This window comes from Labrus mixtus, chromosome 2, assembly GCF_963584025.1.
Source record: "Labrus mixtus chromosome 2, fLabMix1.1, whole genome shotgun sequence".
NCBI lineage: Eukaryota > Metazoa > Chordata > Actinopteri > Labriformes > Labridae > Labrus > Labrus mixtus.
The window spans coordinates 4,361,303-4,386,329 of NC_083613.1; the positions used below are offsets into that span (position 1 = coordinate 4,361,303).

General features: G+C 39.5%; 1 protein-coding gene across 3 annotated transcripts; it reads right to left on the reverse strand.

Annotated features, from left to right (window-relative positions):
* Positions 1-94: 94 nt before the first annotated feature.
* krt222 (keratin 222) lies at positions 95-24,945 on the reverse strand. Of its 3 annotated transcripts, none has more exons than XM_061047907.1 (10): positions 24,803-24,945; positions 21,690-21,893; positions 17,653-17,735; positions 16,407-16,560; positions 14,851-15,153; positions 12,196-12,321; positions 11,396-11,616; positions 6,482-6,702; positions 6,299-6,401; positions 95-2,556 (listed from the first exon to the last, which is right to left on the reverse strand). In XM_061047907.1, the coding sequence occupies exons 1-10, from the start codon at positions 24,806-24,808 to the stop codon at positions 2,343-2,345; spliced, it is 1,635 nt and encodes a 544-aa protein (XP_060903890.1). In that variant the 5' UTR covers positions 24,809-24,945; the 3' UTR covers positions 95-2,342. The 3 variants fall into 3 exon arrangements, with proteins under 3 accessions (XP_060903890.1, XP_060903899.1, XP_060903908.1); XM_061047916.1 differs by lacking the exon at positions 24,803-24,945 and adding an exon at positions 22,152-22,838; XM_061047925.1 differs by lacking the exon at positions 24,803-24,945 and adding an exon at positions 22,022-22,136.
* Between the last annotated feature and the right edge of the window lie 82 nt (positions 24,946-25,027).

The following is a 25,027-nucleotide window of genomic DNA, read 5'->3' on the forward strand; positions in this document are numbered from 1 at the left end:
AGACAGCCTCATCATCTATGCAAATATAACTGAGACACTGTGGTTAAAGGCTTTGTATATTATAGCACCTCAAAGACACACAGACACAATAATCTGCACATATTTATTTCTTTATTTGAAATAAAGATAAAAGCATAATGCTTCATTCTTAAGTTACAGAGCTCCCCAAAAAAAAGAGTGTGCTTCATGAAGCAAAGCAAAAACCAAGCACAGAACTGCATAGATAATATCTTCAAATATAAATACAACTTATTCTGAGGCACCCAAATGCAATGCACATTGGTCCTTTTGTCAGGCTTAATATCTTTGGTGCCAACTCAAAACTGAATAGCATAAAAACTCCTTATCTAAGGTGTAACAGATAGCATGTGTTGAGCTTTGACGCCACACTGCAATGTTAACTATTTACACATACTGCCCTCCTCTGGTTAAGACAGGGAATTAAATTCTCTGAGACACGCAGTGAGTGTGAAGGGCCTCACTGCTGTAAAGATCACAGTGAGCAGCACTTTTTTAAAGATAATTGTGAAACGGAGCCGGTATCAGTTTGAAATGATTTTTTTTTTTACAGTATAGACGATGAAGTGCAATGACAAAGTGCACACATTTTGGAAATCTCTCAGTGCTGATGTTCTTCTAAGTGCTGTACGTGTCTACAGTGCAAGCTTTTGAGAACTTTAAACTTTTAAATACGTTCACTCTGCCTACATTAATGTTTATGACGTCCGTTGACCAAGAGAAAACTGCAACAATCTGGTAAAAAAAACAAAAAACATACAGTAATAGAACACTATTATTTGGTTTCAATTATTTTTTCCATTTATGGCTCTAAAATAATTCAAGGCAATGTGCTTCAATTTTAACTTGAATATATCAACGAATGGTTAATCCCCTCAAGGTGCCCATTATCAGTAATTACCTGATGACATGCAGGGCAGAACAGTGTGGAGCTCATTAATTCCAGATTAAAGGCACCTCCAGGGCATCATACCAATTTCAACTTGGTCACTTACTATAAATTAAGGTCATGGAAAGTTTTTTTTAAAGCCATAGCGCTGATAATCTGGAAACGCCTGAGGGTTGGACAAATACCTGACGAGTCGTTAAAATTCCACAAGGTTCTAATGCAACTAGGAACATTGTTCTTTACTTCTGTGAACAAAAATACATTTGAAATACCACTTGGCAAGTGAAGATATTATTGTTTAGCTCATAAAACCATTAAGCTATGAGCCCGAGAGCGGATGTTAATGCTAGCAAGAGATTCAAAGCCAGTAACCTTGTATATGATTCAAAAACAGTAAATATAATATGACAACATGTTTCACAACATTTAGCTTTCCAATCATGTCTCTGATCCCAAATATCTCTAAATATAGTTTTTTGAGCAAATTTTGGCCATATGTACTATTGGCTGCAGCTTATGATACAACTACAGTTACAATGCCAGCGCATTTATTTAAATCAATTTGCTTACATTTTTAAGGTAACTTAGTTTGTCGGTGATGATTATAAGGGTTAAAACACATTGGCAGCCAATCAGAATCGTGGTATACCATGGTATAATGAAAATAAATAAATAAAGCTTCATAGATACAAAATCACAAGATAGAAATGAAATTAGTTTTTTTTTTCAGTATAGAAAAATAATGAAAGACTGTTTGTTTGGACTGACTATATTCCTGCCACTCTTTGATTTCAAGATAATTTTTCATGCTTTTGTTTTCTATAGTTCTGATTTCTATTGAGATATAGAATAATAGGGTAGGTGTGAGCTGCTATCCTATAGCAAAATTAGCAAAAGGCAAACTGAAGAGATGACAAAGAGTTGCTTTAAAAAAAAAAACTCCACCCCTCCCCTCTATCCATTTCTTAACCCAAAGAGCCCATCAATATGTGTACAGTCTCTTTAGTATTTGTTCCCAATGTTTTGAAGAACAGCTGTAGTTAAGCATGTTGTTTTCCAAATAAAAACATTATTGAGAGACACTTCCTGTATCTAGAATGATGATGAGGCTGTTAACATGTTCATTTGTTGTTGTCTGTAACATGGGTCAGTTATATTTGATGCGTTTATTTGGCACTCTGAAAATGGCCCCGTTAGATCAGCTAAAGCTTGCTAGATGATAATCATCCTGCCAAGGTTTAAGGATAAAAATCTCATCACAATTCATCATTTGTTACGCAAAGTTCAATGAACGCTGTCATTGGGAATTCATATTAAGTGTATCAATATAGATGGATGGTTATATCTCAGCTGTCAGTGTAGCTCCAACATCACCAGTGTTACCAGAAAGAGCTGCACACTGGTAGTTTGTCTGGTGTGACCCCGGGGACAGGGTTTACGGTGTGATAGAGGGGATGCTGCGAGATCGCTTCATGATGAGACGCACTTCCACGTCGGGGAGGCTGTCCTGTTTTGTCTGGGCACACCCCTCGTCTGCTGCGGCCATGTGAAGGTCGAAGCGCAGAGATACAGACTTCTTCCGCAGCTTGGGGTTCCCTCTGAAGAAAGAGCCCTCCCACTGCTTAATCACCTTATCAATATTCTCCGTCCTGGTGGTAAACGAGTAAGATTCATGGGATAAAAAAAAGGAGAAATCATAAAATGATACTTGTCACATTATATGTTATCAGTCTATATACAGACAAAACCTCATGAACAGCTATTTCATGTTGTAAATGTGTTTTATCTGCTAATTCATCAAACATGATTTTATTTAAACATGTAACCCCAATTCATTAAAAGTCTAAACTGAGATATTCAAAGTTATTGAAAAATGGTATCCTCATTTTGAATCTGATGCCAACAACATTTTTCTAAAAAGTCTGGGTCATCTCTCTGTTGCATCACTTTTTGTTTAACAACGCTTTGTTAGCACTTTGAGAATTGCTCAGACCTACAGTATTTCTGTCATGTTTGATCATTTTTTGCTTAATTTAGATGTTCAACAGTTCAGGGTGGCTTTTGTCTAAATTTACTCTTCATTATTCTCCAAACATTTTAAATGGGTGACAAGTCGAGACTGCAGGCAGGCCATGTATCACCTAAACTCTATGGAGCCAGGCTGCTGTCATACATCCAGACGGCAGTTTGGAAATGTCTTTCTGAAATAAGGAGGGTATCCCTGAAAAGGTAGTTGTCTATTTGGCCGAATAAGTTGCTCCAAAGAATGTACAGTATATATGGTTCAGCATAAACAATATAACAAAGAGTACAGTGAAGACATCTCTTTATGTAAAGTGTCTTGAGATAACGTTGGTCATGAACTTGTATAATACAAATTAAGAGTAATTGATTAATTGATTGATTGGTTGGTTAATGGTGCCTTCATGACCTGCCTGAGGATCTCAGACTAGCTACATCAGTATCTTCTTTTAAAAACACATTTTTATCGTAAGGCCTTCTTACAATCCTTGTTTCATCCATGATGTTTTATTTGTTTTACTGTTAACTTTAGCCAATCTTTGTCTCGGTTGTTTCTCTTTTCTCTGTTCATTGGATGATTGCTGCACTGTTGTTTTATTTTTCATGCTTTTTTTAATAGGATTTTATTGTTGTGTATTTGACTGTTCGGTTTTTTCTTCTTTCTGTAAAGCACTTTGTGACGTTGATTTTGATAAGTGCTTTATAAATAAACTTTATTATATTATTATTATTATTCACAAATGTGCAGGTTACCCATGTCATGTGCACAAATGCACCCCGATTCCATCACAAATGTTGACTTTTAAACTGTGTGCTGATATCAGATGGTCCCTCTCCTTGTTAGAGCAAAGAACGGGGCGTCGAGGATTCCCAAACAGACATTTACATTTTTACTTGTCAGAACTCAGCACAGTTTTCCACTTTGTCTCAGTTAATTTTTAATGACTCCTGGTCAGGATTTGTTAAGCTTTTTTCAACTTTTCCAGACTTTTGTTGCCAATATCCCATCTTTCTTTAAACATGTTGTTGGGATCAAGTTTAAATTGGGCATACCATTTTACACGATGTCTCAACTATTTAGGAATTTAGGAATATTGAATGCAGGGATAATGAGACCTTTCTTGAACTGTTGACATCAACAGCTGGAAGTCTATCTATTGTCAGATGTTTCCAACAGCTGTCATGTAATCCTATGAGGGATGGACATTTTCACTACAAGAAATTCTTTCATAATACACATTTGCTTCAAAGAAACACAAGGGGGCAGCAAAGGAGTGCACTTTCTATACCCTATATTCAACCTGGTGTAAGAACTAGTGTGTGACCTGGTGTAAGAACTAGTGTGTGACCTGGTGTAAGAACTAGTGTGTGACCTGGTATAAGAACTAGTGTGTGACCTGGTGTAAGAACTAGTGTGTGACCTGGTATAAGAACTAGTGTGTGACCTGGTATAAGAACTAGTGTGTGACCTGGTATAAGAACTAGTGTGTGACCTGGTATAAGAACTAGTGTGTGACCTGGTGTAAGAACTAGTGTGTGACCTGGTGTAAGAACTAGTGTGTGACCTGGTGTAAGAACTAATGAATACATACCTTGAATTAACTGAAAATTTGTCTAGGCTAAGCGTAAACTCAGAATGAGGTCTCTGGATCATTGCCATAAAAAACAAATGAAATTCAAAATGTTGCAAATCTCTGTCTGATATACAAATGTGGACTTATTATTGGCTCAAGCAGAGGACACCAGCACTGTAGTTGCAAGGTCATTTCTTTATTAATAATAAGGTCGTTTAGAAGACTACAAAAGAAATGTGGCTGCAAGATTTAGAAGGTTTGTGCATTGACATGTTGGATGATGATGGGCTGGGGGAGAAAATTTTGTTTATAAAATTGTATTTATATTTCCTGAAAGTAGCAGCACTGTTGTATATTTACTGCTATGTTTTATTCTGCTACAGTATGGCAACACCAAAACCTTGTATAAGATAACCAAATAATGACCTGAAACATCATTATTCATAAAGAATCGGCATTACAAATTGGTTTAGGGAGTCTACATGGTCAATGGAGTTAACTCAGTTGTTTGGCAAAACTGGAGATGAGATTTAAACGGTAAATTCTAATATCATTTAACAAAGAATGCTATGCTAATGTTAGCCTAAGGGCAAGAATGTTTAATGTTGCCACATTAAAGCCCCTTCAACATCTCCCTGTTACGGCTATTGAATGTTGTGGTTGTGTTCAGGACCTTTTGACTAAATCATCCAGAATTATAAATTTCACACATCAAGCATGTTTAATGTGATCAAGTTTGCCCTTTGAGTGTTTCAATCCCTTATAGAAGATCATTTAGGGAGAAGATCAGTAAGGTCCCAGATCAGATTTCTTGTCAGATTGTTAGGAGCTGTGAATGAATTATAACCAGGCAAAAATCTCCTGCAGTCCAGGACAACACTGATTCCATCTGTTCTTAGAGATAGATGACTTGATAATGCAACATAATGTTAAAAACTAGTATTTGTGCCCACTTTAATCATGTAATCAAATAATAAATGATTTTATTCAACAGGATATGGATTCAAGGCATTGACAGCAACTATTAAGGATGAATAAAAGACGGACTTAGGTAAAACTAATTGAGTTGGCTTGCCAACTAAGTCCCTTGATACCTGTATAGAGTCAATTTGGTGACAGAGTAAGTTAAACCGTCTGCTGATGACTGCCTTAAGACAAAGTAAATAATCTGGCACAGTGGCTGTGCGTAGCTCTCTGTGGACATCATGCATGTGTGTAAGTAGTTTTTAGATGTGTATGTGTTGCATTGTCGGCAAAACCTGAAGAATGAACAAAGAATTTTGGCTCCGTCTCCAACAATAACAGGTGCCACGCCCTGGAGACTCCACCCTTGGCGGGAATCTCCACATCAAACACAAGCCATTAAAGGAAGAAACTCCCATGAAACGCTACGCTTAGTTAATCATGGGAACCTGAGCAGTCAGCTAAATGTTTTCCGCCTCCTCTAACTTGTTCAACCTGAAAACATCAAAACCTTTTGATGGTTTTTACATCTTGTCTGCTGGACCAGACATCGCCAAGGGTGGAGAGAAGACACGGCTGGTTGTGTCATTAAAGAGTAATGAGTCAATAAAATCCTCCCTTAGTCAAAGTCATCAGAGGTGTGAAGGCGTCAGACGATTAAGCTAGCATGAAGCTATGTGCCTTCATGGAAAAGGCATTTGTCTTTGTAATGAAGAACATTTGGCTCCTAAGTGATGCTATTAGTGCTTGCTACTAGATAATGCCTGCTTTCCAGTACAGAAGCAAAGGAGCTGACTACAGGTCAATGGGGGCCAAAAAGATCGATACTCACTCGATGGTACCGTGACCCTCTGCACTCTCTCGCACCACGTTTCCCTGAAGAATCTCCTGAGTCTTCACAGTGGAGATTGGCAAGTCTTTATCCTGCTCTGGCTCTGTGAGAACACATTATTGACAAGTCATAATTAGATATAACTGTAGTAAGATTGTACCTGTGTGTGTGTGTGTGTGTTACCTGTGAGTATCACAAGGCTTTGCTGTCTGTGTAGTATGCTTTTCTTCATCTCGTTGTCTGCTGGGAGGAGCGATGGTATTACAGGTAGTGGCTCAGACTTTGGTTCATCCGGAGTAACAGCGGGGTCACTGAAGCCGTTCTCCAGACAGCTCTCTTTCTGGTCCTCCACAGCTGATCTCCAGGGCTGCAGACTCATTGGTCGTACATTATGTCCCATGTACCTGGGAACCAAATTGAAAATGATAAAGCAAAAGTTATACTTTCAGAGAAATATATGCCCAGGATGAAGCGTTAGCCAGCAGTCTGTTAGCTTAGCTTAGCATAAACACATAAAGGAGGAGAATATGCTAACCTGTCTAAATCGCAAAGACAAGAGAAAGAGGCTACCAGAAGATCTAAAGCACCCTAATTTACATTTTATATTTTCAATCAATGCCTGGCTTGAATTTGTATTCTGCTTTTTTTTAACATAGCAGACCAGTGCCATGCTTCGAGTTCTGAACAAAGACTCTGTAGGACTATGTCCAATCATATCATTCGGCATAGAGATTTCAAGCAAATTAGAATAGAAAACAGAACAGAATAAGAAAACAGACCCAAAGAGCTGGATGACAACAAAATGGTAAAAGACAGCTGTGGACTGCAGCAGTATTTAAAGAAAAGTTAATGAATAAGAAATTGTCAACTATTCATCTTGTCTCACTTCACCTTCAGTGGAAATGTTCAGTTTGATTTAGGAAGATTACAAAGCTATCTGCTGCTTTTGACCCAGTTTCAGATGCAGAATTGTTTATATTTATTTATTTCATTTTTTCGATTGCCTTGATAAGTTGCTGTGTATTACAAGGGACAACAGCTGATAGATCATTATGTGAGACTAAACCCTGACAGGAAGAGTCAACAAGACAACAAGGATAAGCTAATTGGCTAATAACCAATGAGACATTCTTATTAGCCAGAAAGCTAATATGAGCTTACCCCATGCTGGCTGCAGCTTTGCGTTCAGTCGTCGAATATGAGACTGGCTTTGATTTTCTCATTGAACTCATGGCTTAAGAGTACATAGACATACTGTACAGGCACAAAATGTCTCACTTTGTCTTTGACATGACACTTTGTTCTCTAGTCAAGATTCTTTTGATGGCATTTTATGGCAAATATCCGGAAGAGAAAATGGGGATGATGTACTCAGAAGGGATGAGGGCTGGAGTCAAACCTCAGAGCTGATGGAGCATGGACTCAGCCTCTGAATGTAAAACCCTAGTGTTGCCTTTCAACCATCCTTTTGGCTAACATACCACTAATGGAAACTGTTTTTGCGCATGCAGTTCAGACCAACTGAGAATGAGCTGAGTTAGAAATTCATTTTATCGGCCAATTTGAATTTTATGGTGATGGCAAATTTCTTAACGTTAAAACTGTTTTTCACTAAAAGTAAAGGTGAGGAACAATCAATGTTTCCATGAGCTGCTGTAGCTCATAGTAAGGCTTGAGTTCTTTCCTGTAAATAATACAGTAAAATGTTAACATAACACACTAAGCTAAATTCTCAAGCCCAAATCCAAAACGTCATCCATCTTGAGCTTGTAGGATGGGACTGTTGACAGAGATGGTCTGTCAGATGAGTTGATCTCCCCCGTTGGATAAAATTCTCTGAAAAAAGTTATGTTATTTAAACGTTTGATTAGTATCGTCTCCAACGTCTATAACCTTTATCTTAAAGTATACAACTTGTTTAAACAAAACTAAATTGGACCTATAGAGGCCTCGCTTTTGGGACTAAATGATCCATCTTCTACGCTGGCTTACATGCTCTATGTATCACTACACTCCTTTTAACTGCTGCGTAGCCTGGACCAACCAAATCTACCGCATAAGATTGGGCTCATATGATATCTGCCACACATCCGTGGAATTACCCAACAGAGATGGGTGTCTCATTAACCTTATGATGAAACCAACAGGGCTGCCAAGGGTGTGTCAGGGCAAGTGTGTCCAAGACAGTCAGATTCTTTGCAGGCAATTATGCTATCGATGACTTGTGGTTAGAAGGAAGCTAGAAAAAAAGAGCGTCCTGTTGCTGCTCCACCAGCCAACAAGACGCTCAGGTAAGGGGATGATTACAAAAAAAATGAAAACAATGCGGCAACACTAGCAGATTTACTGGAAGAGTCTGCACTCTTATTTAACCAACAAACAGACAAGGGTTCTCAAAGGATGGACCCTAAAGACTCTGATGATTCCCTGTTATTCCTCTAATGGCCTGATCTTGAAGTTTTAGTGAAATATGCGATGAAATTGGAAGGGTTGCTATGGGATGTGGTTTGGACATTCATGTCCTGTCTAGGATAAATTGCATTAACCTTGTGACTTTTAAGTTGTCAGGGGAAAAACTGTCAACACAACCGTTGCTTCGATTCATGACCAAATACCAACACAACCAATATTTTTTTTTTTCTGTTATACTGAATTCAATTTTATATAAACACTTTATCTGCATTAAAGGTTCAGAAACAATATTGTAGGAACATCAAGGTACAAGATGAGTGAATATTTGGATAATAATTGATATTAATATGAGCAGTATCGTAGCATTAATGCTAATTAGCACTGGAGCACTGGATTAGCAATGGAGTATGTCCTTATAAAACAGCTTGATACTAGCAGGCAATCGGCTAAGACACGAGACAAATACATCATTCTATCATTTTTGTCCTCTTCACCTATTGTTTCTGTTCACTTTCCAATTACTGCAGTTACATGTCAACATGTTGCCTGGTTGTTGGATTATGTCTCAGATATATAGGCTCTACAATATTTTAAATGCCAAGGAGCTAATAGGATAATGCTAATAAGCAAAAAATGCTAGTAACATTAATGCTAATATGCAGATGTTACATAGCATGCTAACACACCAAATAAGAAGATGAACAAGGCATAGTAACATTCAAACATTTTTCTGTGGCCGAGTAAAGTTTCACAGAACGGATAATATAGTTGTTGACTCTAAAACTTGTTACATCATCCATTGCTGAAATGTTCGTGCCGAAATGAGTCTCTCCGATTTGACTTGGACCATCCCGTTTTCAAGCTCTGTGTCATAAGTCCCCACAAATATCTCTAAAACCCTCATATATCCTGGTTTTGAACACTTCCTGTCCAGGTTATAACAAACCAAAACAACACACCATGCTTGCTACACTTACAGTATTTGTCTGTATGTCAATCAATGTTGTTCCAAAGGTTGCGTAGCTAACTGAGTGAATCATATGAACAGGACCTGCTGCATTTCCCAAAGAACTCCAGGAGAGTTACAGTTTACTTCATAAAGTACAAGGCAATTAATATGCTATGCTTTGTACACACTGCAAGTGTCCGTTTTAATTAGCCCACTGTGGAAATCCTGATATTCAAAGCCATATTAAAACGAGCAAATACAAACGGTGGGCTCAGACTCCTAATTGTTGCAACCTACTTCAGTGAGGCAAACGCTGGTGACAACAACCATAAACAGCCTGCTGAGGGGGGGAACCTTTGCCTACCGCCTTGTGTGACCAGTGGAGGTTGATACATGTGGGTTTGTGGTCAAAATTAAAGTGTCCCAATTTGGAGGTTTTGAAAATATGGTCACCTTATCTCATGGTAGCTGATTAGTTTGAATCACAAATACAAACAGATTCTTTTTGCACAGTCTAAACAAGGACGTTTAAAAGACAACATAAAGGTATTGTGCACAGACCTTTCAGTATATTTTGAGTTCCTTTTACTTTTTTTTTAATCTGCAGATCAAACTCAGTAACCTTTAGGGTTTGCCATGTGCAGCAGATGCTTCAGTTGTTCAGACTGTAAAAGGCTCTCACATCTTTTCTTTTTGTCACACAGCCCTTTGAGCTACCCGCTTGCTACTGACTCACGGCCCTTCCCAAACAAATTATGCAAATTTCAGATGCCACGTCCTGTCTCTCCTCGCATCAAGGACATCAGTCAATCAATCATGTCATGTAATGAATGTAAAGCATCTATGGGCAAATTAACGAGGAATGGCAAAGGCTGCACTAAAATCTGTCTGTCTGTCTGCAACGTCTGCGAGAGTCGTCAAATCAAATGAATGTACTTTCCTCAGACTATAAACTGACAATCATATGTTTGTTGTAGCCAATGTTTCAAATGATAATTAAAGACCATGTCAAAAGAAAGGAGCATTCGCTAATAAAACAGCTTGTTTCTGGCAGGCAATAAGGGAGGAGACCAGACAAAGACAGGCCGACCGTCTGGCTTCTATCATCTTGTCTGATGCAGAGACGGATGGTTCGGCTATTAATCCATAATGTTTCGTCATCTTTACTTGATTTATCGTTTGTGCTTTTGAGTACATGTAAAATTACTGGAATTTTCTGGTGGATTGCCAATCACTGCTGTTCCATGTAATTATGATGTCATGCTGTACCCAACTTGTGTCTCAACCTGCAATTGTTGTGGATTATTTTGAGTTTCTACACTGACTTATTCTCCTTAATCCAGAAAGAAAAACAGTGGGCTTTGACCACACATGACACATGAAACTGTTTGACAGCTACATAAAGGAAAAGATTAAGAAATCACTTTGTTTTCTTTTTTTCATCTTTAAGTGCAAGGAAGAACTTTCTCTTCACTTCATGTCAGTAAAAAGTGCGTGAAAAGTGTTTTCTTAGATGAATATTTTGCAGAACTGATGCATAAATCATATAATTCTGTAACAGTTACTAACCGTCTTGTTATATGTTTGAAGTTGATCCAATATTCCTGTAATCATTCAGACAGATAAAATAAAATGACCTTCCTGGTTACGGGTTGAACCACAACAAAACCCCAACTGAACAACTACTTCCTGCTTCCTCCATTCTTTAAATTCCACTCCTATTCTCCTGAACCTACCTGCCCTCTTCGCGATCCAGCAGACGACGATAAGTGGCAATTTCTTGCTCCAGTCTCATTTTGGTGTTGAGGAGCTGGCTGTGCCGCTGGCGCTGGGTGGCCAATCCGTTCCTCACCTGCTCCAACTCGCTCTCCAGCCCAGTGATCACCTGGGAAAGGTCCTGCAGCTGGCTGGAGTACATCTGCTGGGTGTTCTGCAGGGAGTTCTCCAGGCCTTTCTCCTGAAGAAAAAAAAAAGAAGAGCCAAGTAGGTGTTAGGATACTGATCCCAAACCTTAAAGTTCTCATATGAGACACCTTATTATCGTAGTATCGTATTATCCAGCATTATTGACTTCCTTAATGAAAATAAAAATAAAAATGTGTATATGTTTTAATTTGATTTGCTATTCAAATGTTAAGTTCTTCACCAGCCATCATTCTGGTGACACAATAGCTAGACAGTTAAGGACTACCTGGAAAGTGTCATTTGTTTGGAATAAATGGACAACCAGCAGCCAAATGTATTCTTCACCCAGATCATGGTATAGCATATTCTAAATTCTAATGGACAAGGAACCAAGGGGAGACAATGTCTAAATACAAGGCATGTGCTGTGAAGAAGAAGATTTAAAAATTGATTGGTAAAAATGTAAAAAAAAAAAACATTCAATTTGCAATATATAGGATAAAATATGCAGAAAACTAATGCCTCTACCTTTCTAATGTTTTTTACAGTATGCTACTAACATGTATATCATAGAGGCGTCATTCATTGTGACAGTTTTTGAGTTGATCTGTAACGATGAGTGTTTCCTCACCAGGGCATGCAGGGTCTCTATCTCCACCTGCAGGGAGTGCCACTGCCTCCTGGCCTCGGCGAGCTCGGCCCGGGCTTCCCTCAGGGCAGCGCTGCCAAGGTTCACCTGCGCCCATGCTGCCTCCTCCTGAGTGAGACCACAGAAATCATGACATTAAAACTGAAATTTGAACATCAAAATCACCCAAACTGCCCAAAAGTATGACGAAATACACACGCCAAAAAAAACCCACACACAATCATGGATTTCAACACAGATATGAAGCCTCATGTAACTCAGAGGGGAGAGTCTTTGTCTGGACTAAATAAATGTGCTGTAGCTGAGGGCATGTGGCTTATTAGAATGGAAACTGTTAAAAAACAACAACAAGCTTCATTAAAAACTACAACTATACCGACTGTAAAACTCAGCCATACATCTTTCCCATTGGCACTCAGTCAGAAAGCGGCTGATCGTGTGTGTTTCATTTAAAAAACAAACACAAAAGCAGAGCAGGCACCCGGAGGCCTGTGTGTACACAAAGCTTTACCAGCTGTGTTGACATACTGTACAGCTGTTAGACATTTCTCACCCTCCGCCCTCACATCCCCTTCAAAACTGCTTTCAGTGTTAGTGCTGCAAACTCCTGGAATATTTTACAACAGGACCTGAACTTGAGCACTTTTATCCCTTATGGACACTTTAGAAATATTATTTTTAACCGCCCAATACCTGACTGTAACTATTTATTTTAATTACTGAATTATCACTGTAGTCATTTCATCTTTTAAATTATTTTAGTGTTTTATTGTTCTTATTGCTCTTTTATTGATTTTATTTTCTGTAGTAGCTTTATCTCATTTCTCGTTGTTTATCATTTATGTATGTTTTCTCGGCATCGTTGTAAATGAGGGTCACCCTCAAAGATCTCTCCGAGAACTTAAATAAAGGTTGATGATGATGATGATGATGATGATGATGAAAAACAGGGAAGCAGTGAAGCTGTCTCAGAAAAGTTATGATAATATTTAAACATTTGATAATAGTTAATATTTAGATCATATTTAAACAAAAAAAAATGACTCAAGTTAACTATTTGAATGTCTGCTCAATGTATTATTTCAATAATTCTACATACCGTTTTCTTTGTATTTCATAAATGTATGTGAGAAGAACATCTATAAAAAGCTTCCTTATCTGAAATCTCTATAGAGATTAGAATATATAGAGAATATATAGAATATATTCTTTCGTTAACACTGTCATGTTTTCTATGTAAAATCTTAGATGATCAAAGTAACTAATGACTCTAGCAGTCAAATAAATGTAGTGGAATAAAAAGAGAGATGTGTGTTTCACTTATTTAGGGAAGTAGAATTGTAAAGAGGCATCATGTGTAAAGTATCTCTATAGTTACATAAAGTTGTATTTTTTGGTCTGATTACCAGCACCTGGTATCCCCAGATCTCTACATCTAGCTACAGCTTTTCTATAACAAGCTAATACATAAAATAAAGATTCTTACTGTGAAATTTAAAGGCTACCACAGGATTTTTTTTCAGCCCAATCAAGCTGTTTTTTTATGAGTGGGCATGATGTGCACACATAAGGTTATATACACAGCAAGAAAACACATCAATACACATGAGAGCAGAGGAAGATGAACATACAAGCAAGAAAACACAATGCAGAATTAACAATTAACAACTCTTGCAGAAGTTGCACGAGGAAGGAAATGCTTTTAACACATTTTTTAGACCTACAGGAAATCAATTGGAAGTTTAACAGAACTTAATTGTTCATAAAAAAATCTCCACAGGGCACGTGTAATCTTACAGCGAAGAATGAAAAAATGATGATAGATGACATTTGAGTTTGGTGCCTGCATCAGAGGTTTGGTTCTTCTCTTAAGTTTGCACACGTTTTCCGTTTAAAACTCTAAACCGCTCTAATGTACTGTCACATGTAGAAACATTATGGTCAATACAAACACCATGCTTTGTTAATTATGAGCATCAGGCAAGGCTAAAGACCGCTGCATTGTGTTACCTTTTTACCATAGCCTGACAAACAAAGCTACACACAAGCATTGTTTTTTTAAAATGTGCACACTTTTAGCATCGTGGTAGCTTGCAGCCTTCAGGTGAAGGCACTTTATTGTCACTGTCAGAACACAGTCATGGTGCTGTGGCACAGGAACACAGGGCTAATAAAAGGCTTCAAACTGGCTCTTCCTCATAATTACAAAAAAAAAACAGGACAGTTACAGTAGGCTGAAAAGATTCAACTTCAAAATAAAAAAGGGCTGCTACCTCCAGATAAAGGATACAAATCTGCACTGTAGATACAAATGGTTAGCTTTGTAGTTTGGCTCATACATATTTAATGAAGATCAGGATGCACTCAGAGAAGTTACTGATCATGGTGCTGTATATGTGTGTGACAGTAAAAAGGTGAAAAGAGGAGACATTTACACAAAACACACATGATGAGTCCAAAGCCTACAGCCTCTCACCACAATCAACAAACACTCTGCCATTAGTTTGAACTCCAGCCAAGAACAAACATAAGTCTGCCTCGCCTGTGGGACGGCCTGGAGTTGGTCTTGAGGGTGTGTCTGGCTGGCCAGGAGCCAGGATGTCATGAGAGACACAGAAGTGGAGAGTAGATGCGTACCTCAGTGAGAGCTCCTCCGTGTGTTCTGGATGCTGCTCCTGCTGCTGCTCCAGAGCTGCTAGGCCCAACAGAGCCAGAGACTGGATGTGAAATGGAGCCCAGGTTGAGGTGTCTATCTCCCAGGCTGGGGAGTCTGCTCTGGTCGCACTGCGCTCTGATTCTGTCGAGGAGCTGAGTGAGCTCCATCCCTGTGCCATCCTCCTTCTCCCCTCCTCCTCCTGATGCTGCTGCTGCTGCTGCTGTGTCTGTCTCTAAAAGAGCATCGCAGGACCCGGCCCGCTGCAGCTGTAGAGCCCGGGCTGCCTGCAAACAGCCAACCAAGGGGAGCAAATGGGGACGGAGTGGGAGGGGGACGGAGAGAGATGGAGTGAAAAAAGACAGAGGGAGGGTGAGATGAGAGTGGGAGATGAAAAGAGAGAGAAAAACAAGATAAACGCATGTACTGTCAAACATGTACACAAGCAATGTGTTTATGTTTTTGTGGGCGTGCGTGTGAGTGTGTTTTGTTTGTGTGTGTGTGCTTGGGGTAGGGCTGGATGGGACGTATATGCAAAAGGGAAAGTAAGGATCAGTTATGAGGTTCTATATGAGTGCAGAGAGGGACTGTGTGTGTGTTTGTGTCTGTATGCAGGGAAAGACACTGGACTTGAACGAGGGAGGTATTAGTCAGCAGGAATGAGAGAACAAAGGAGGCAAGACGGGAAGGAGAGAGGAGGTGTGGATGAGGTCAGAAAAGGGGACAAGGAATCATTAGATGTTATATAAGGCATATTGAAAGGATAAAAATACACATTGAAATATGCACACACAGACACAAACACAAAAACATGACAGGATTTGAATGTAAGGGTGAAATAAATGGAATGATGCTAACATGTTCTTGTTTTAAAGCATTTTTAGCATTAAAGTTGTGTTAAGTTGTAGCAGTTTCTTTGATCAGAATTAACACTTTATTCCCACAAAGAAGCACATAGACGTTATATTCAACTTTCCAATCAAATACTTTGAGGGCTTAAACCCAGGGGAAAGGTGTAGTCTGGATTTCAAGCTTACCCTTTTTGAATAACATACTGTAGCCTATACTTAAAAACCTTTTATACTAAATCTAAGTTATACCGTTACAACACAAAGTTTCAAACCTCTCATACATAAGTGTAAATATTTCATACTAATCAAGTAGGAAGCCAAAAACAAGCCACCACCAAGAGTTTCCATCTTCTCATAAATAGTATTCATCCTCATACCAGTTCTGTTTATCACCTTATTTGACGTGTGCTGGTAGTGTCTACAGGTCTATGATTGGCCTTGCAGTTAGGTTGAACAGAGGCTGTAGTCCTCGAAGTGGCTGGCCCAGGTTCAGCTAAGACCCTCGAGCAAATCCTTCCCTACTTTCTCATGCTAATCTACTAATCAGTCCCCTGTCCTGTCGTCTTAAATAAGAGCATAATAGTCTAAAAATATATATAAATAAAGCAGGCAGATAAGAGGATAAGGCCACAGTAAAAACAAGCAGACAAAAAGAAGTCATGACAGACATGTGCTGGACATAAAGTGACCTCAAACTCCTGGTGCAGCTCCTGCAGCTCCATCATGGAGTGTCGAAGGTCCGCCTGCAGCGTCACGCTGCTCTGATCCGCCTTCCTCTTTGATTCTCTGAGCAGAGCCACCTGCTGCTCCAAATGCAGGGTGCTCGTCTCTTCCATCTCACACCTGTGATGTAATATCAACAGTCAAGGTCATTCATTGTTAATCTTTTAACCATCTCTTTTCCCTGGCCTTTGACACACAGTAAGACGTCGACTTAATTATTTATTTCTTTTATTTCTTTTTTGTGTGCCTATTCATTTTACTTATGTTTTATGTCTTTTAAATTGATTCTGTATTTCACATGTAGTTTTCTTTTATCTCATCTCAGCTGTTACGTATTTTATTTATTCTTCTGTACAGCACTTTGGTCAACTGTGGTTGTTTTAAAGTGCTTAACAAATAAAGTTGGATTGGATTGGAACCATAAGAAAGACGGGGTCAAAGAGCCAGAGAGAAAAAAAAAACATATTAAAATCGAGTAAAGTATTTGTTTCCTGAAGCGTCTGTTTGTCAGTCTTGCCTACACCCGGTTGAGCTAAATTCAAAATAGGATGCCAAAGCTTGTGAATGTTAACTAACTTTCCATACAAAGGACATAAAAGTCCTCGGGATCTTTAAAGTGTGCCATAAAAAGAGTCCAGAGTGTCACAGACACACTCAGGCAGTCAGGAGACACATCAGGTGGATGTATAAATAGAACAGGTGTATTCATTTCAAGCTGCTGCGTGCCGACACTGTCCTTCAAGGGTTAATGCCTAACAGTAGACGGGTGGTGACTGAGTGTGAATCTGTGTGTGGTGTATGTGTGTGTGTGAGTGTGAGAGTGTGGTGTCACTGCATGAATACATAAGTGAAAGTGCTGACGCGGCACAAAGCCCGGCCTGGATTTGTATGCAGGTTGGCTCACAGGAGCGAGGAATCGGCCCGACTTGAAAAAGCATCCCAGAAGGATGTAAACAGGAAGTATTTGTTTGTTATTCTCTGTGTTTGTGATGTATAATGCGTCAGTTATGATAACTATACATTTCTTCTGCATGGGTAACCATTTAAATTACAAAAAAATATACATCTAAAAAAAAAAATTTTCTGAAAACAAAATGTTTAAATGTGATTTGTTTATCAGGAAGCTAACATGCCTAATCAACTATATCACAAACTCCATACTGTGTGGATAGAGGAGTGCTAGATCTTTCAGGAAAATGTAATAAAGCTGACCTGGCCTGGACGGCAGCAGCTCTGGACTTCATGGTGTCAGACTGTAATGCCAGCTGGGCGTTGTCCATCAGCAGTCTACCAACCTGATTAAAAAAACCATACAATAACATGTGATTAAAATCGAAGAAAGTGCAAAACAAGCAATTCCTCAGCTGTAAAAGTAAATTTTAGTGTATGAAATTGTAACGTAGTAAAGATTGAGACAAGACTTAAAACACTTTTGGGCCTTTATTGGAGAGATAGGACGGTGGATAGAGTCAGACGTCAGAGAGAGAGAGGGGAATGACCTGCAGGAAAGGAGCCACAGGTTGGACTGGAACCTGGGAGTCCGCCTGGAGGACCACAGCCTCCACACATGGGGCTCGCTAGTAGTTCACATTGTTTCAGTATGAGAATCAAAAATATATTTGCCTTTCAACAAAAATGTGTGTTTAATGATAGCAGACATAATGTATTTTAATAAGGCAGTTTTTTCTTACCACTGTAACTTTTGCTGCTTTGCTAAAGTGCTCATGATGGATAGGCCGGATCTTTGTAACATAGCAATAAGTAAGGTCTTTTACCTGCTTTTTGTAACATAGCAATAAGTAAGGTCTTTTACCTGCTTTTTGTAACATAGCAATAAGTAAGGTCTTTACCTGCTTTTTGTAACATAACAATGAGTAAGGTCTTTAACCTGCTTTTTGTAAAGTGTCTCGAGATAACACAGTTGACACTATACAAATAAAAATTGATTGATTGATTGATGATAATGTAGCACGTGTACCTGAATAAAGCATATAAGGGGAGAAAAAGTTATGGCCATTTTCTATGTTCTATAGTTTCGAAAGAGAGGCGACTTGACTTGACTTGACAGGTGGGCCGCGAAAATCCCTCCACCAATTTAAAAAATAAAAGAAATATCACAATAATGATGATTTACCATGAGTGAACCCTTTAAGTGATTAGTAAGGTGTGTCATGACTATTCATGAACATAATGTTTAGTACACTTATGTGTCTATCTTGCCATAATACCATGTTGTCATGTGACAATAATTTACCCTTACTGAAAGTGATAGCTGTAGTCATATTTTGTATTTTATAACGGGCCCCGGCATACTTCTGTATTTCAAAGTGGGCCGCTGCAGTCTTATGTTTGGGAAAGGCTGGTTTAGACTAAAGAGCTGTCTGGGTAAATGTATTCCTATGTTTAACTGGGTTAGATAAATCACAGTACAAAAAGTACAAACACACCCTTTTTCACTTTGTTTTCTTAGCTTTGCAACACTTTCAGAATAAGACCCACCTATGTTGAAAGGAAGCCAAAGAACACATGGAATATTCCATAACATTCAAACCGTAAACATTTTAATACCTTCATTGTGTGGAAGTTTCAGTACACCTGCCCATCTCTGAGCCTTTTGTGATGAGTCAGTCAGTGCCCTGAAAAGATCTCCTTCTTAATAATGTCTTACTCATCCCAACATCGGTGTGGGAAATGAAAAGATCTTAAAAAAAAAACAGTGCTTAAAAGTAATCCTATATGTTAACATGAATGCACTTCCCGGATCAGCTGACAAAGAGGCTAGCAGAGACTGCTCTTCTGTCTGTCGTTGCCATGGGAACATGAGCCAAACTTTGGAGAAGAGCCGGGTGATGTGATAACAACAACAACAATGACAAAACAGCAAGTCATTAGAATGTCTGTCAGTGAAACCTACTCATGCAGAAAGAGAGGCCTGTTGTAAAACCATTAAGTGGAGTCATGTGAGCTCACCACACCGGGTGGCGTTAATGATCTACAGAGAGGAATAGCCTTCAAAGTTATGAAGAGTTATGCATTTGAGTATGTGTGTGTGTGACAGCTGATATTCTCACTGCGTTGTCTGTGGCTCCGATCCAGGTGGAATGACACATATCTGTTTTTTATCCTCTGCAACACATTGTTGACATGTGGAGTTATGTCTCACCTCATGGACTTTTGTACCAGTTTTGAAACAAGACAACTAAAAAAAAAGAAGTTCCAAACAATGTTTCTCCACAGTGTTGATTTTTTACACAACGGTTTCTTTAAAGGCTTTATATGCAATTTTTTGATCCAGCAGATGTCGCCCTTGAGCACCAGCATAAAACCAAAACAACTTGCGGTGTATTGTTGTGTTAGCATGCTAATGCTAGCGATCTTTATTATGCTCGTATCTTCACACTGCATGTAAATTTACCTGAAATGATCGTGATCTATAAACACAGTTAATCAGTGAGTACAGTATGTTATTCTTCTTTTCTCTAGTCCCTCAATTAAACAACTTTTATACACGAGGGGAGGAGTCAGCCGGCCGTCCGGGCGATGTAAACAAAGTGAAGATAGGACTCTGAAAACTCTGAAAACATCACAGACAGTGGGACTCGGGTGTTACACCCATTGTAGACAGTCATGACTCACAGAGTTATTTTCAGAGGATATACTTGATTTATATTACATTTAAGTGTGAAAAATCACATAGAAAGCCTTTAACATAAATGAGAAATTACTTTAAAACATCCAGTTGGATAGAGGGTTTCTAGAAAAATATTGGTCAAATAATAAAAGATGTTAAAAAAAAACATTGTCTCATTAAGAATAAGTAGAAATCGGAACTATATGTCATACATTACTTAAACAAAAACCAAGAAACCCTGCGAGCACAGCACAACGTTACAACAAAGTCTGACAGGATTCAATGCCACTCAAGATGACTTTGTCATTTGAGCCGAGTGAAATTGAAAAAAAAAAAAAGCTCCTCTTGTCCAATCTGTGAGGACACAAGGGATGTACTTTTGACTTTATAATCAAATATCCTCTTTGTATGGTGATTTATTTTAAGTGAATAAAGCATGTGAGTTATTTTTCTTACCAAGCTGAAGATTTAAAGGCTTTATATGTGATTTTTCACACTTAAATATAATATAAATCAAGTATATCCTCTGAAAATAACTCTGTGAGTCATGACTGTCTACAATGGGTGTAACACCCGAGTCCCACTGTCTGTGATGTTTTCAGAGTTTTCAGAGTCCTATCTTCAGTTTGTTTACATCGCCAGGACGGCTGGCTGACTCCTCCCCTCGTGTATAAAAGTTGTTTAATTGAGGGACTAGAGAAAAGAAGAATAACATACTGTACTCACTACTTAACTGTGTTTCTAGATCACGCTCATTTCAGGTAAATTTACATGTAGTGTGAAGATACGAGCATAATAAAGATCACTAGCATTAGCATGCTAACACAACAATGCAGCGCAAGTTGTTTTGGTTTCATGCTGGTGCTCAAGGGCGACATCTGCTGGATCAAAAAATCGCATATAAAGACTTTAAAATAACACAACATTTTGAATGCAATACAATTGTATGTCCTCTTTCATCATGAAATTGTACATTTGGTGACTTATTAACCAAAAAAGGTTTATGCACTTCTTGTGCGTGCCTCCAAAATAAAAGCAGTAAATCAATCAATCAATATATCAAGAAGGAGTTGCAGACTGTCAAAACTAGATGGAATAAAAACACCAGAATGATCACTATGTCACAACTTTTAAAGCCTCCAACCTATATTTAGCCAACACAGACATGTCGGTCATTGTATCAACATCCAACAATATCTATGTGAGAGTAAAGAGTGTTGGTAGTTTCTATCAGTATGTTTGCTGTCCTCAAACAGAGGTGGCATTAAAAGCCTTGACTTAACTTGCTGCTCATGTGAACGCTCAGGCTGTTCACTATCACTTGATGTTGAATGCATATGTCATCGACATAATCGCCTGTGTCTCTGTTTTGACTGCAGTCATGCTGTTTGATTATACACACCTGCTCCTGTTGTCATCCAGCCAATATGGCCTTGAGCTGATGTCATGGAGCATAATCATAAAGCCTGAGAGGATTCCACACAGCAGCACGTCTACCGACCTGTCTGTCTGCAAAAATCATCCTATTCCGACAAACATCTCTGCAGCATTGTTAAGTAGTCGGAGTGATTTGTTATGATCATCTGATGGCTAAAAACATTCAAAAGCAAAGTCTGACCTGTGCACGGAGCTCCTTGACAGTCTGCTCCTGCAGGGACCAGTCCCGAGAGTGCGAGTCATTTCTGACACCCCAGTCGGTTATTTGTTCCTCAAGCCTCCGGTTGGTGTCCTGCAGCCTGTTCACCTGCTCCAGGAAGCCCTTTAGACGGGCATTCAGACCCCACATGGTGTGACTGGAGTCCTGAAGCAAGTCCATGGAGACCTGAGAGAGCCCACACCCAGATGCTTACTCACACAGCAAGCTGATGATATTTCCATACAGTCAAATCAACCACCATCATAGCTGGTGGAAGCTATGATGGTGAAACATTCAGAGGGTAAGCGACTTACTGTCTTTTATCCGGAATGTGCTCACAGAAATAAAAATTAACAACTTTCACAGCAAACAGTCTGCCACCCGTTTGAGATCACATGTTGCCAAAGGCGTCTACTAGGTAAATGTTTACCCAGAGATACTCACCTGAGACTACGTGGCCTTCAGTGGATAGGGCACACACTAAATGTAGTAACAAGCCAGCAAAAGTCCGTCTGTCTGATTGCCTGGTCACACTGAGCCGATCCACCACTCCCCACAGCTTAGCTACATTCTTCTACTTTCAGGTCAACACTTTCTCCTTCCCACTGTGTCCCAGGTCATCAGCAGCTGGCCCATGAGAAAGAGCAGATAGGCTGCCATCGGCCTGCCAGTATCACCCTGTTTGTGTGTCAGTCTTTGGTCTTCAGGGTCAGTCGCGACAGGGATGGTCCGCTCTGTCCCAACTCGCTCACGCCCCACTCACTGGCAGCATGTGGACAAGTGTAGAGCAATGGGGTAAGCACTGGACACTGTGCTTACATCACCAGCACTCTGGGGCCCTTTGTACTCTCTGATCCAGGATTACTGAGGCGCTTTCAAACACACAGCAACACATGCTGCGGAGGGAATGTTCAGTGATAGGACCGGTGTGTGAGTGTATGTGTGTATTTAAACAGCACCTTAATTAGAGGTTACCTATACATGTACTATAATCAGTTTAAATCTGTGTGCATTTGCACATTCTGCTCTCAAGTAATACACACATTGTACAAAGTATACCTCATGCTCAATTACAGTCTTGGCTAGTTAAAGAGAATATGTGAGTGTGTCTGGGCCCAAGGTTTCATATCCCTTATATTGCTGCTTTAATAATGCCAGAAATACAATGTGTTCCGCAACTGCAGTCCTGTGTTCAGTAGACAAACATTAAATAAGTCAAAGAAAAAAATGTGCACACATGATAGCCTACTAGCTTGTGTGCACTAGATTATAATTATGTTGTTTCCACAAGTTATCCTCTAACTTGTGTGGTGAGAAGATTAGAAAACCCAGAGAAAAGTCGAAGTCATTTACCATTATTATTTACCAAATCAAGTGACCAGCATGCTGCTAATAGCAGCCCATCTAAGGCTATGCTAATGTTAGCTGGCTAGACTAGCTAAATAGCTATTACGGTAACTACCATTTTCGCTATCCCATTCATAGCTCGCTGGATTAGTTTCAAAAATATTTTTTCGCCATTTTCCCCTGACACATCAACCATTACTTTTTATTTATAATATAATTCATCAGAGAAGAAATTAAAACTGAATGGTCCAACATATTGAACATCATTAAACCAATTCAGCACACTCTTACCTCAGAGATCATCTGGTGCTTTAAACAACCGCACAAAGGTCAGGTCAACCTAAAATTAACCCAGCATCACAAAACACTTGCACGTGCTGATTGAGCTGTTAAACTGATTGAATATAGGGAGGATGGTGGCCTAGTGGTTAGTGTGCAATCCCCATGTATGGAGGCCAAAGCCCTTCATTTGGGCAGCCAGGGTTCAGGACCGACCTGTGGCTCCCCACTCTCTCTCTCTCTACTCTTCTGAGATTGTTGTGAATAAAAACTAAAAAGAATGAAGATAAACACATTGTTCGGTACCTTTAAGTGTCAAAAATGCATTAACATTTAGATCTTCTTTAAAGGTCCCATACTATGCTTTTTCTGGTTTTATATGCTCTTTAGTGTGTTTTCCAAGTGTCCTGTGCATGTTTAGGCACATCTATGTGCAAAAATTCAAAGTCCGCGGAAACGCGGCTTCTCCTACGTCCTCCTGTTAGCTGTAGCATTAGCTGCATGTAACGCTCGGTTCTAGCCCCCCTCGAAAAAAATTTGTCAGTGTGACGTCTTGTCAGTGTGAGATCACTGATCTAAGCCCATTGTCTCGTTGTGGCAAGCCCAGCAGCTCATGTTGCACGCCCGTTAACTTCTGTAGCACGCCCACGATATGCCGTAGCCTGCGGTAGCACAGTAGTGCTAAGGTGCTAATGTTTTTGCTCCCCGGGCCTCGGAGCCAGAGTGGCTGAGCGACTGACCAATTACGGCAGAGCCGACAGGCCGACTAATCAGATCAGACTTGGCACACGTGGGGACTCTGAACGTGGGCACTTCAGAGCCTTAGAGAGAGAGTCAGAAGAGAGCCGGTGCATGGAGCGGCAGTACATGAAAACAGACACTTTTTTAAAACTTTAGCTATTGTGAACATACTTTAGTAGGTACATAGATTAAATATATGAACCCCAAAAAGGGCATAATATGACCTCTTTAAATAGGGTTTCACAGTTTAGAAAATGTCATCTCTTCAGTGGTCCTGTGTCTCTAATTTGTCTCTAAGCAGCTACTTTTGAACATTCACATGAACTTGGTTATGCGATTCCTTTTCCATTTGGAAAACAAAAAAGGCAGGATGTGGGGATTATTAAAACAGACAACTAAGCCTGCAGATGTATCAGCTACAACCACTGTACAAATATTGTCTCAGTGTAGTTTTTTACATTCTTTCTGCAACACAACAGAGGAAAAGCAACCAGCTGACTTTGTCATGTGACAGTTTGTCAGGGATTTGGTTTCTATCCGTCGGTACATTCAGAGAAAGAAAGAAAGAAAGATAGATACAAGAGAAAGGAGGAAGGAAAAATGGACAGTGTGCAAAGTGTGGGAAAGCAGAGAAAGGTTAATGTACAGTACATTTAACAATTAAACACACATGCACAAAACATGCTGACTAACCAGACAGGGCCAGACAGGACTGTCAGGATACTTACCATCATTACACCACACCCTTTCAGGAAGGTGGCCTCCTGTTGGCGAGAGAGAGAGGGCTGACGATGACGACGATGATTAATAATGTCATTAGATAAAAACCTGGACAGAAAAACACCTGTAAGGGCGTTGCAGGCGGTTCTGTTCTGACTGTCTGGGACGGATGATTTCCTGCTATGACTACAAACTGGGAATGTCACTCAGCCTGTTTTTAGACGTCATGTGCT

Bases quoted from the DNA above. Each gene is read 5' to 3' on its own strand.
- krt222 (XM_061047907.1), bottom strand. The intron at 17,736-21,689 runs GTCAGACTTTGC...TTTTTTAATCAG, and splicing joins TCAAGGAGCTCCGTGCACAG to GTTGGTAGACTGCTGATGGA. The intron at 15,154-16,406 runs GTCACTTTATGT...GGCTGTTTGCAG, and splicing joins AGCTGCACCAGGAGTTTGAG to GCAGCCCGGGCTCTACAGCT.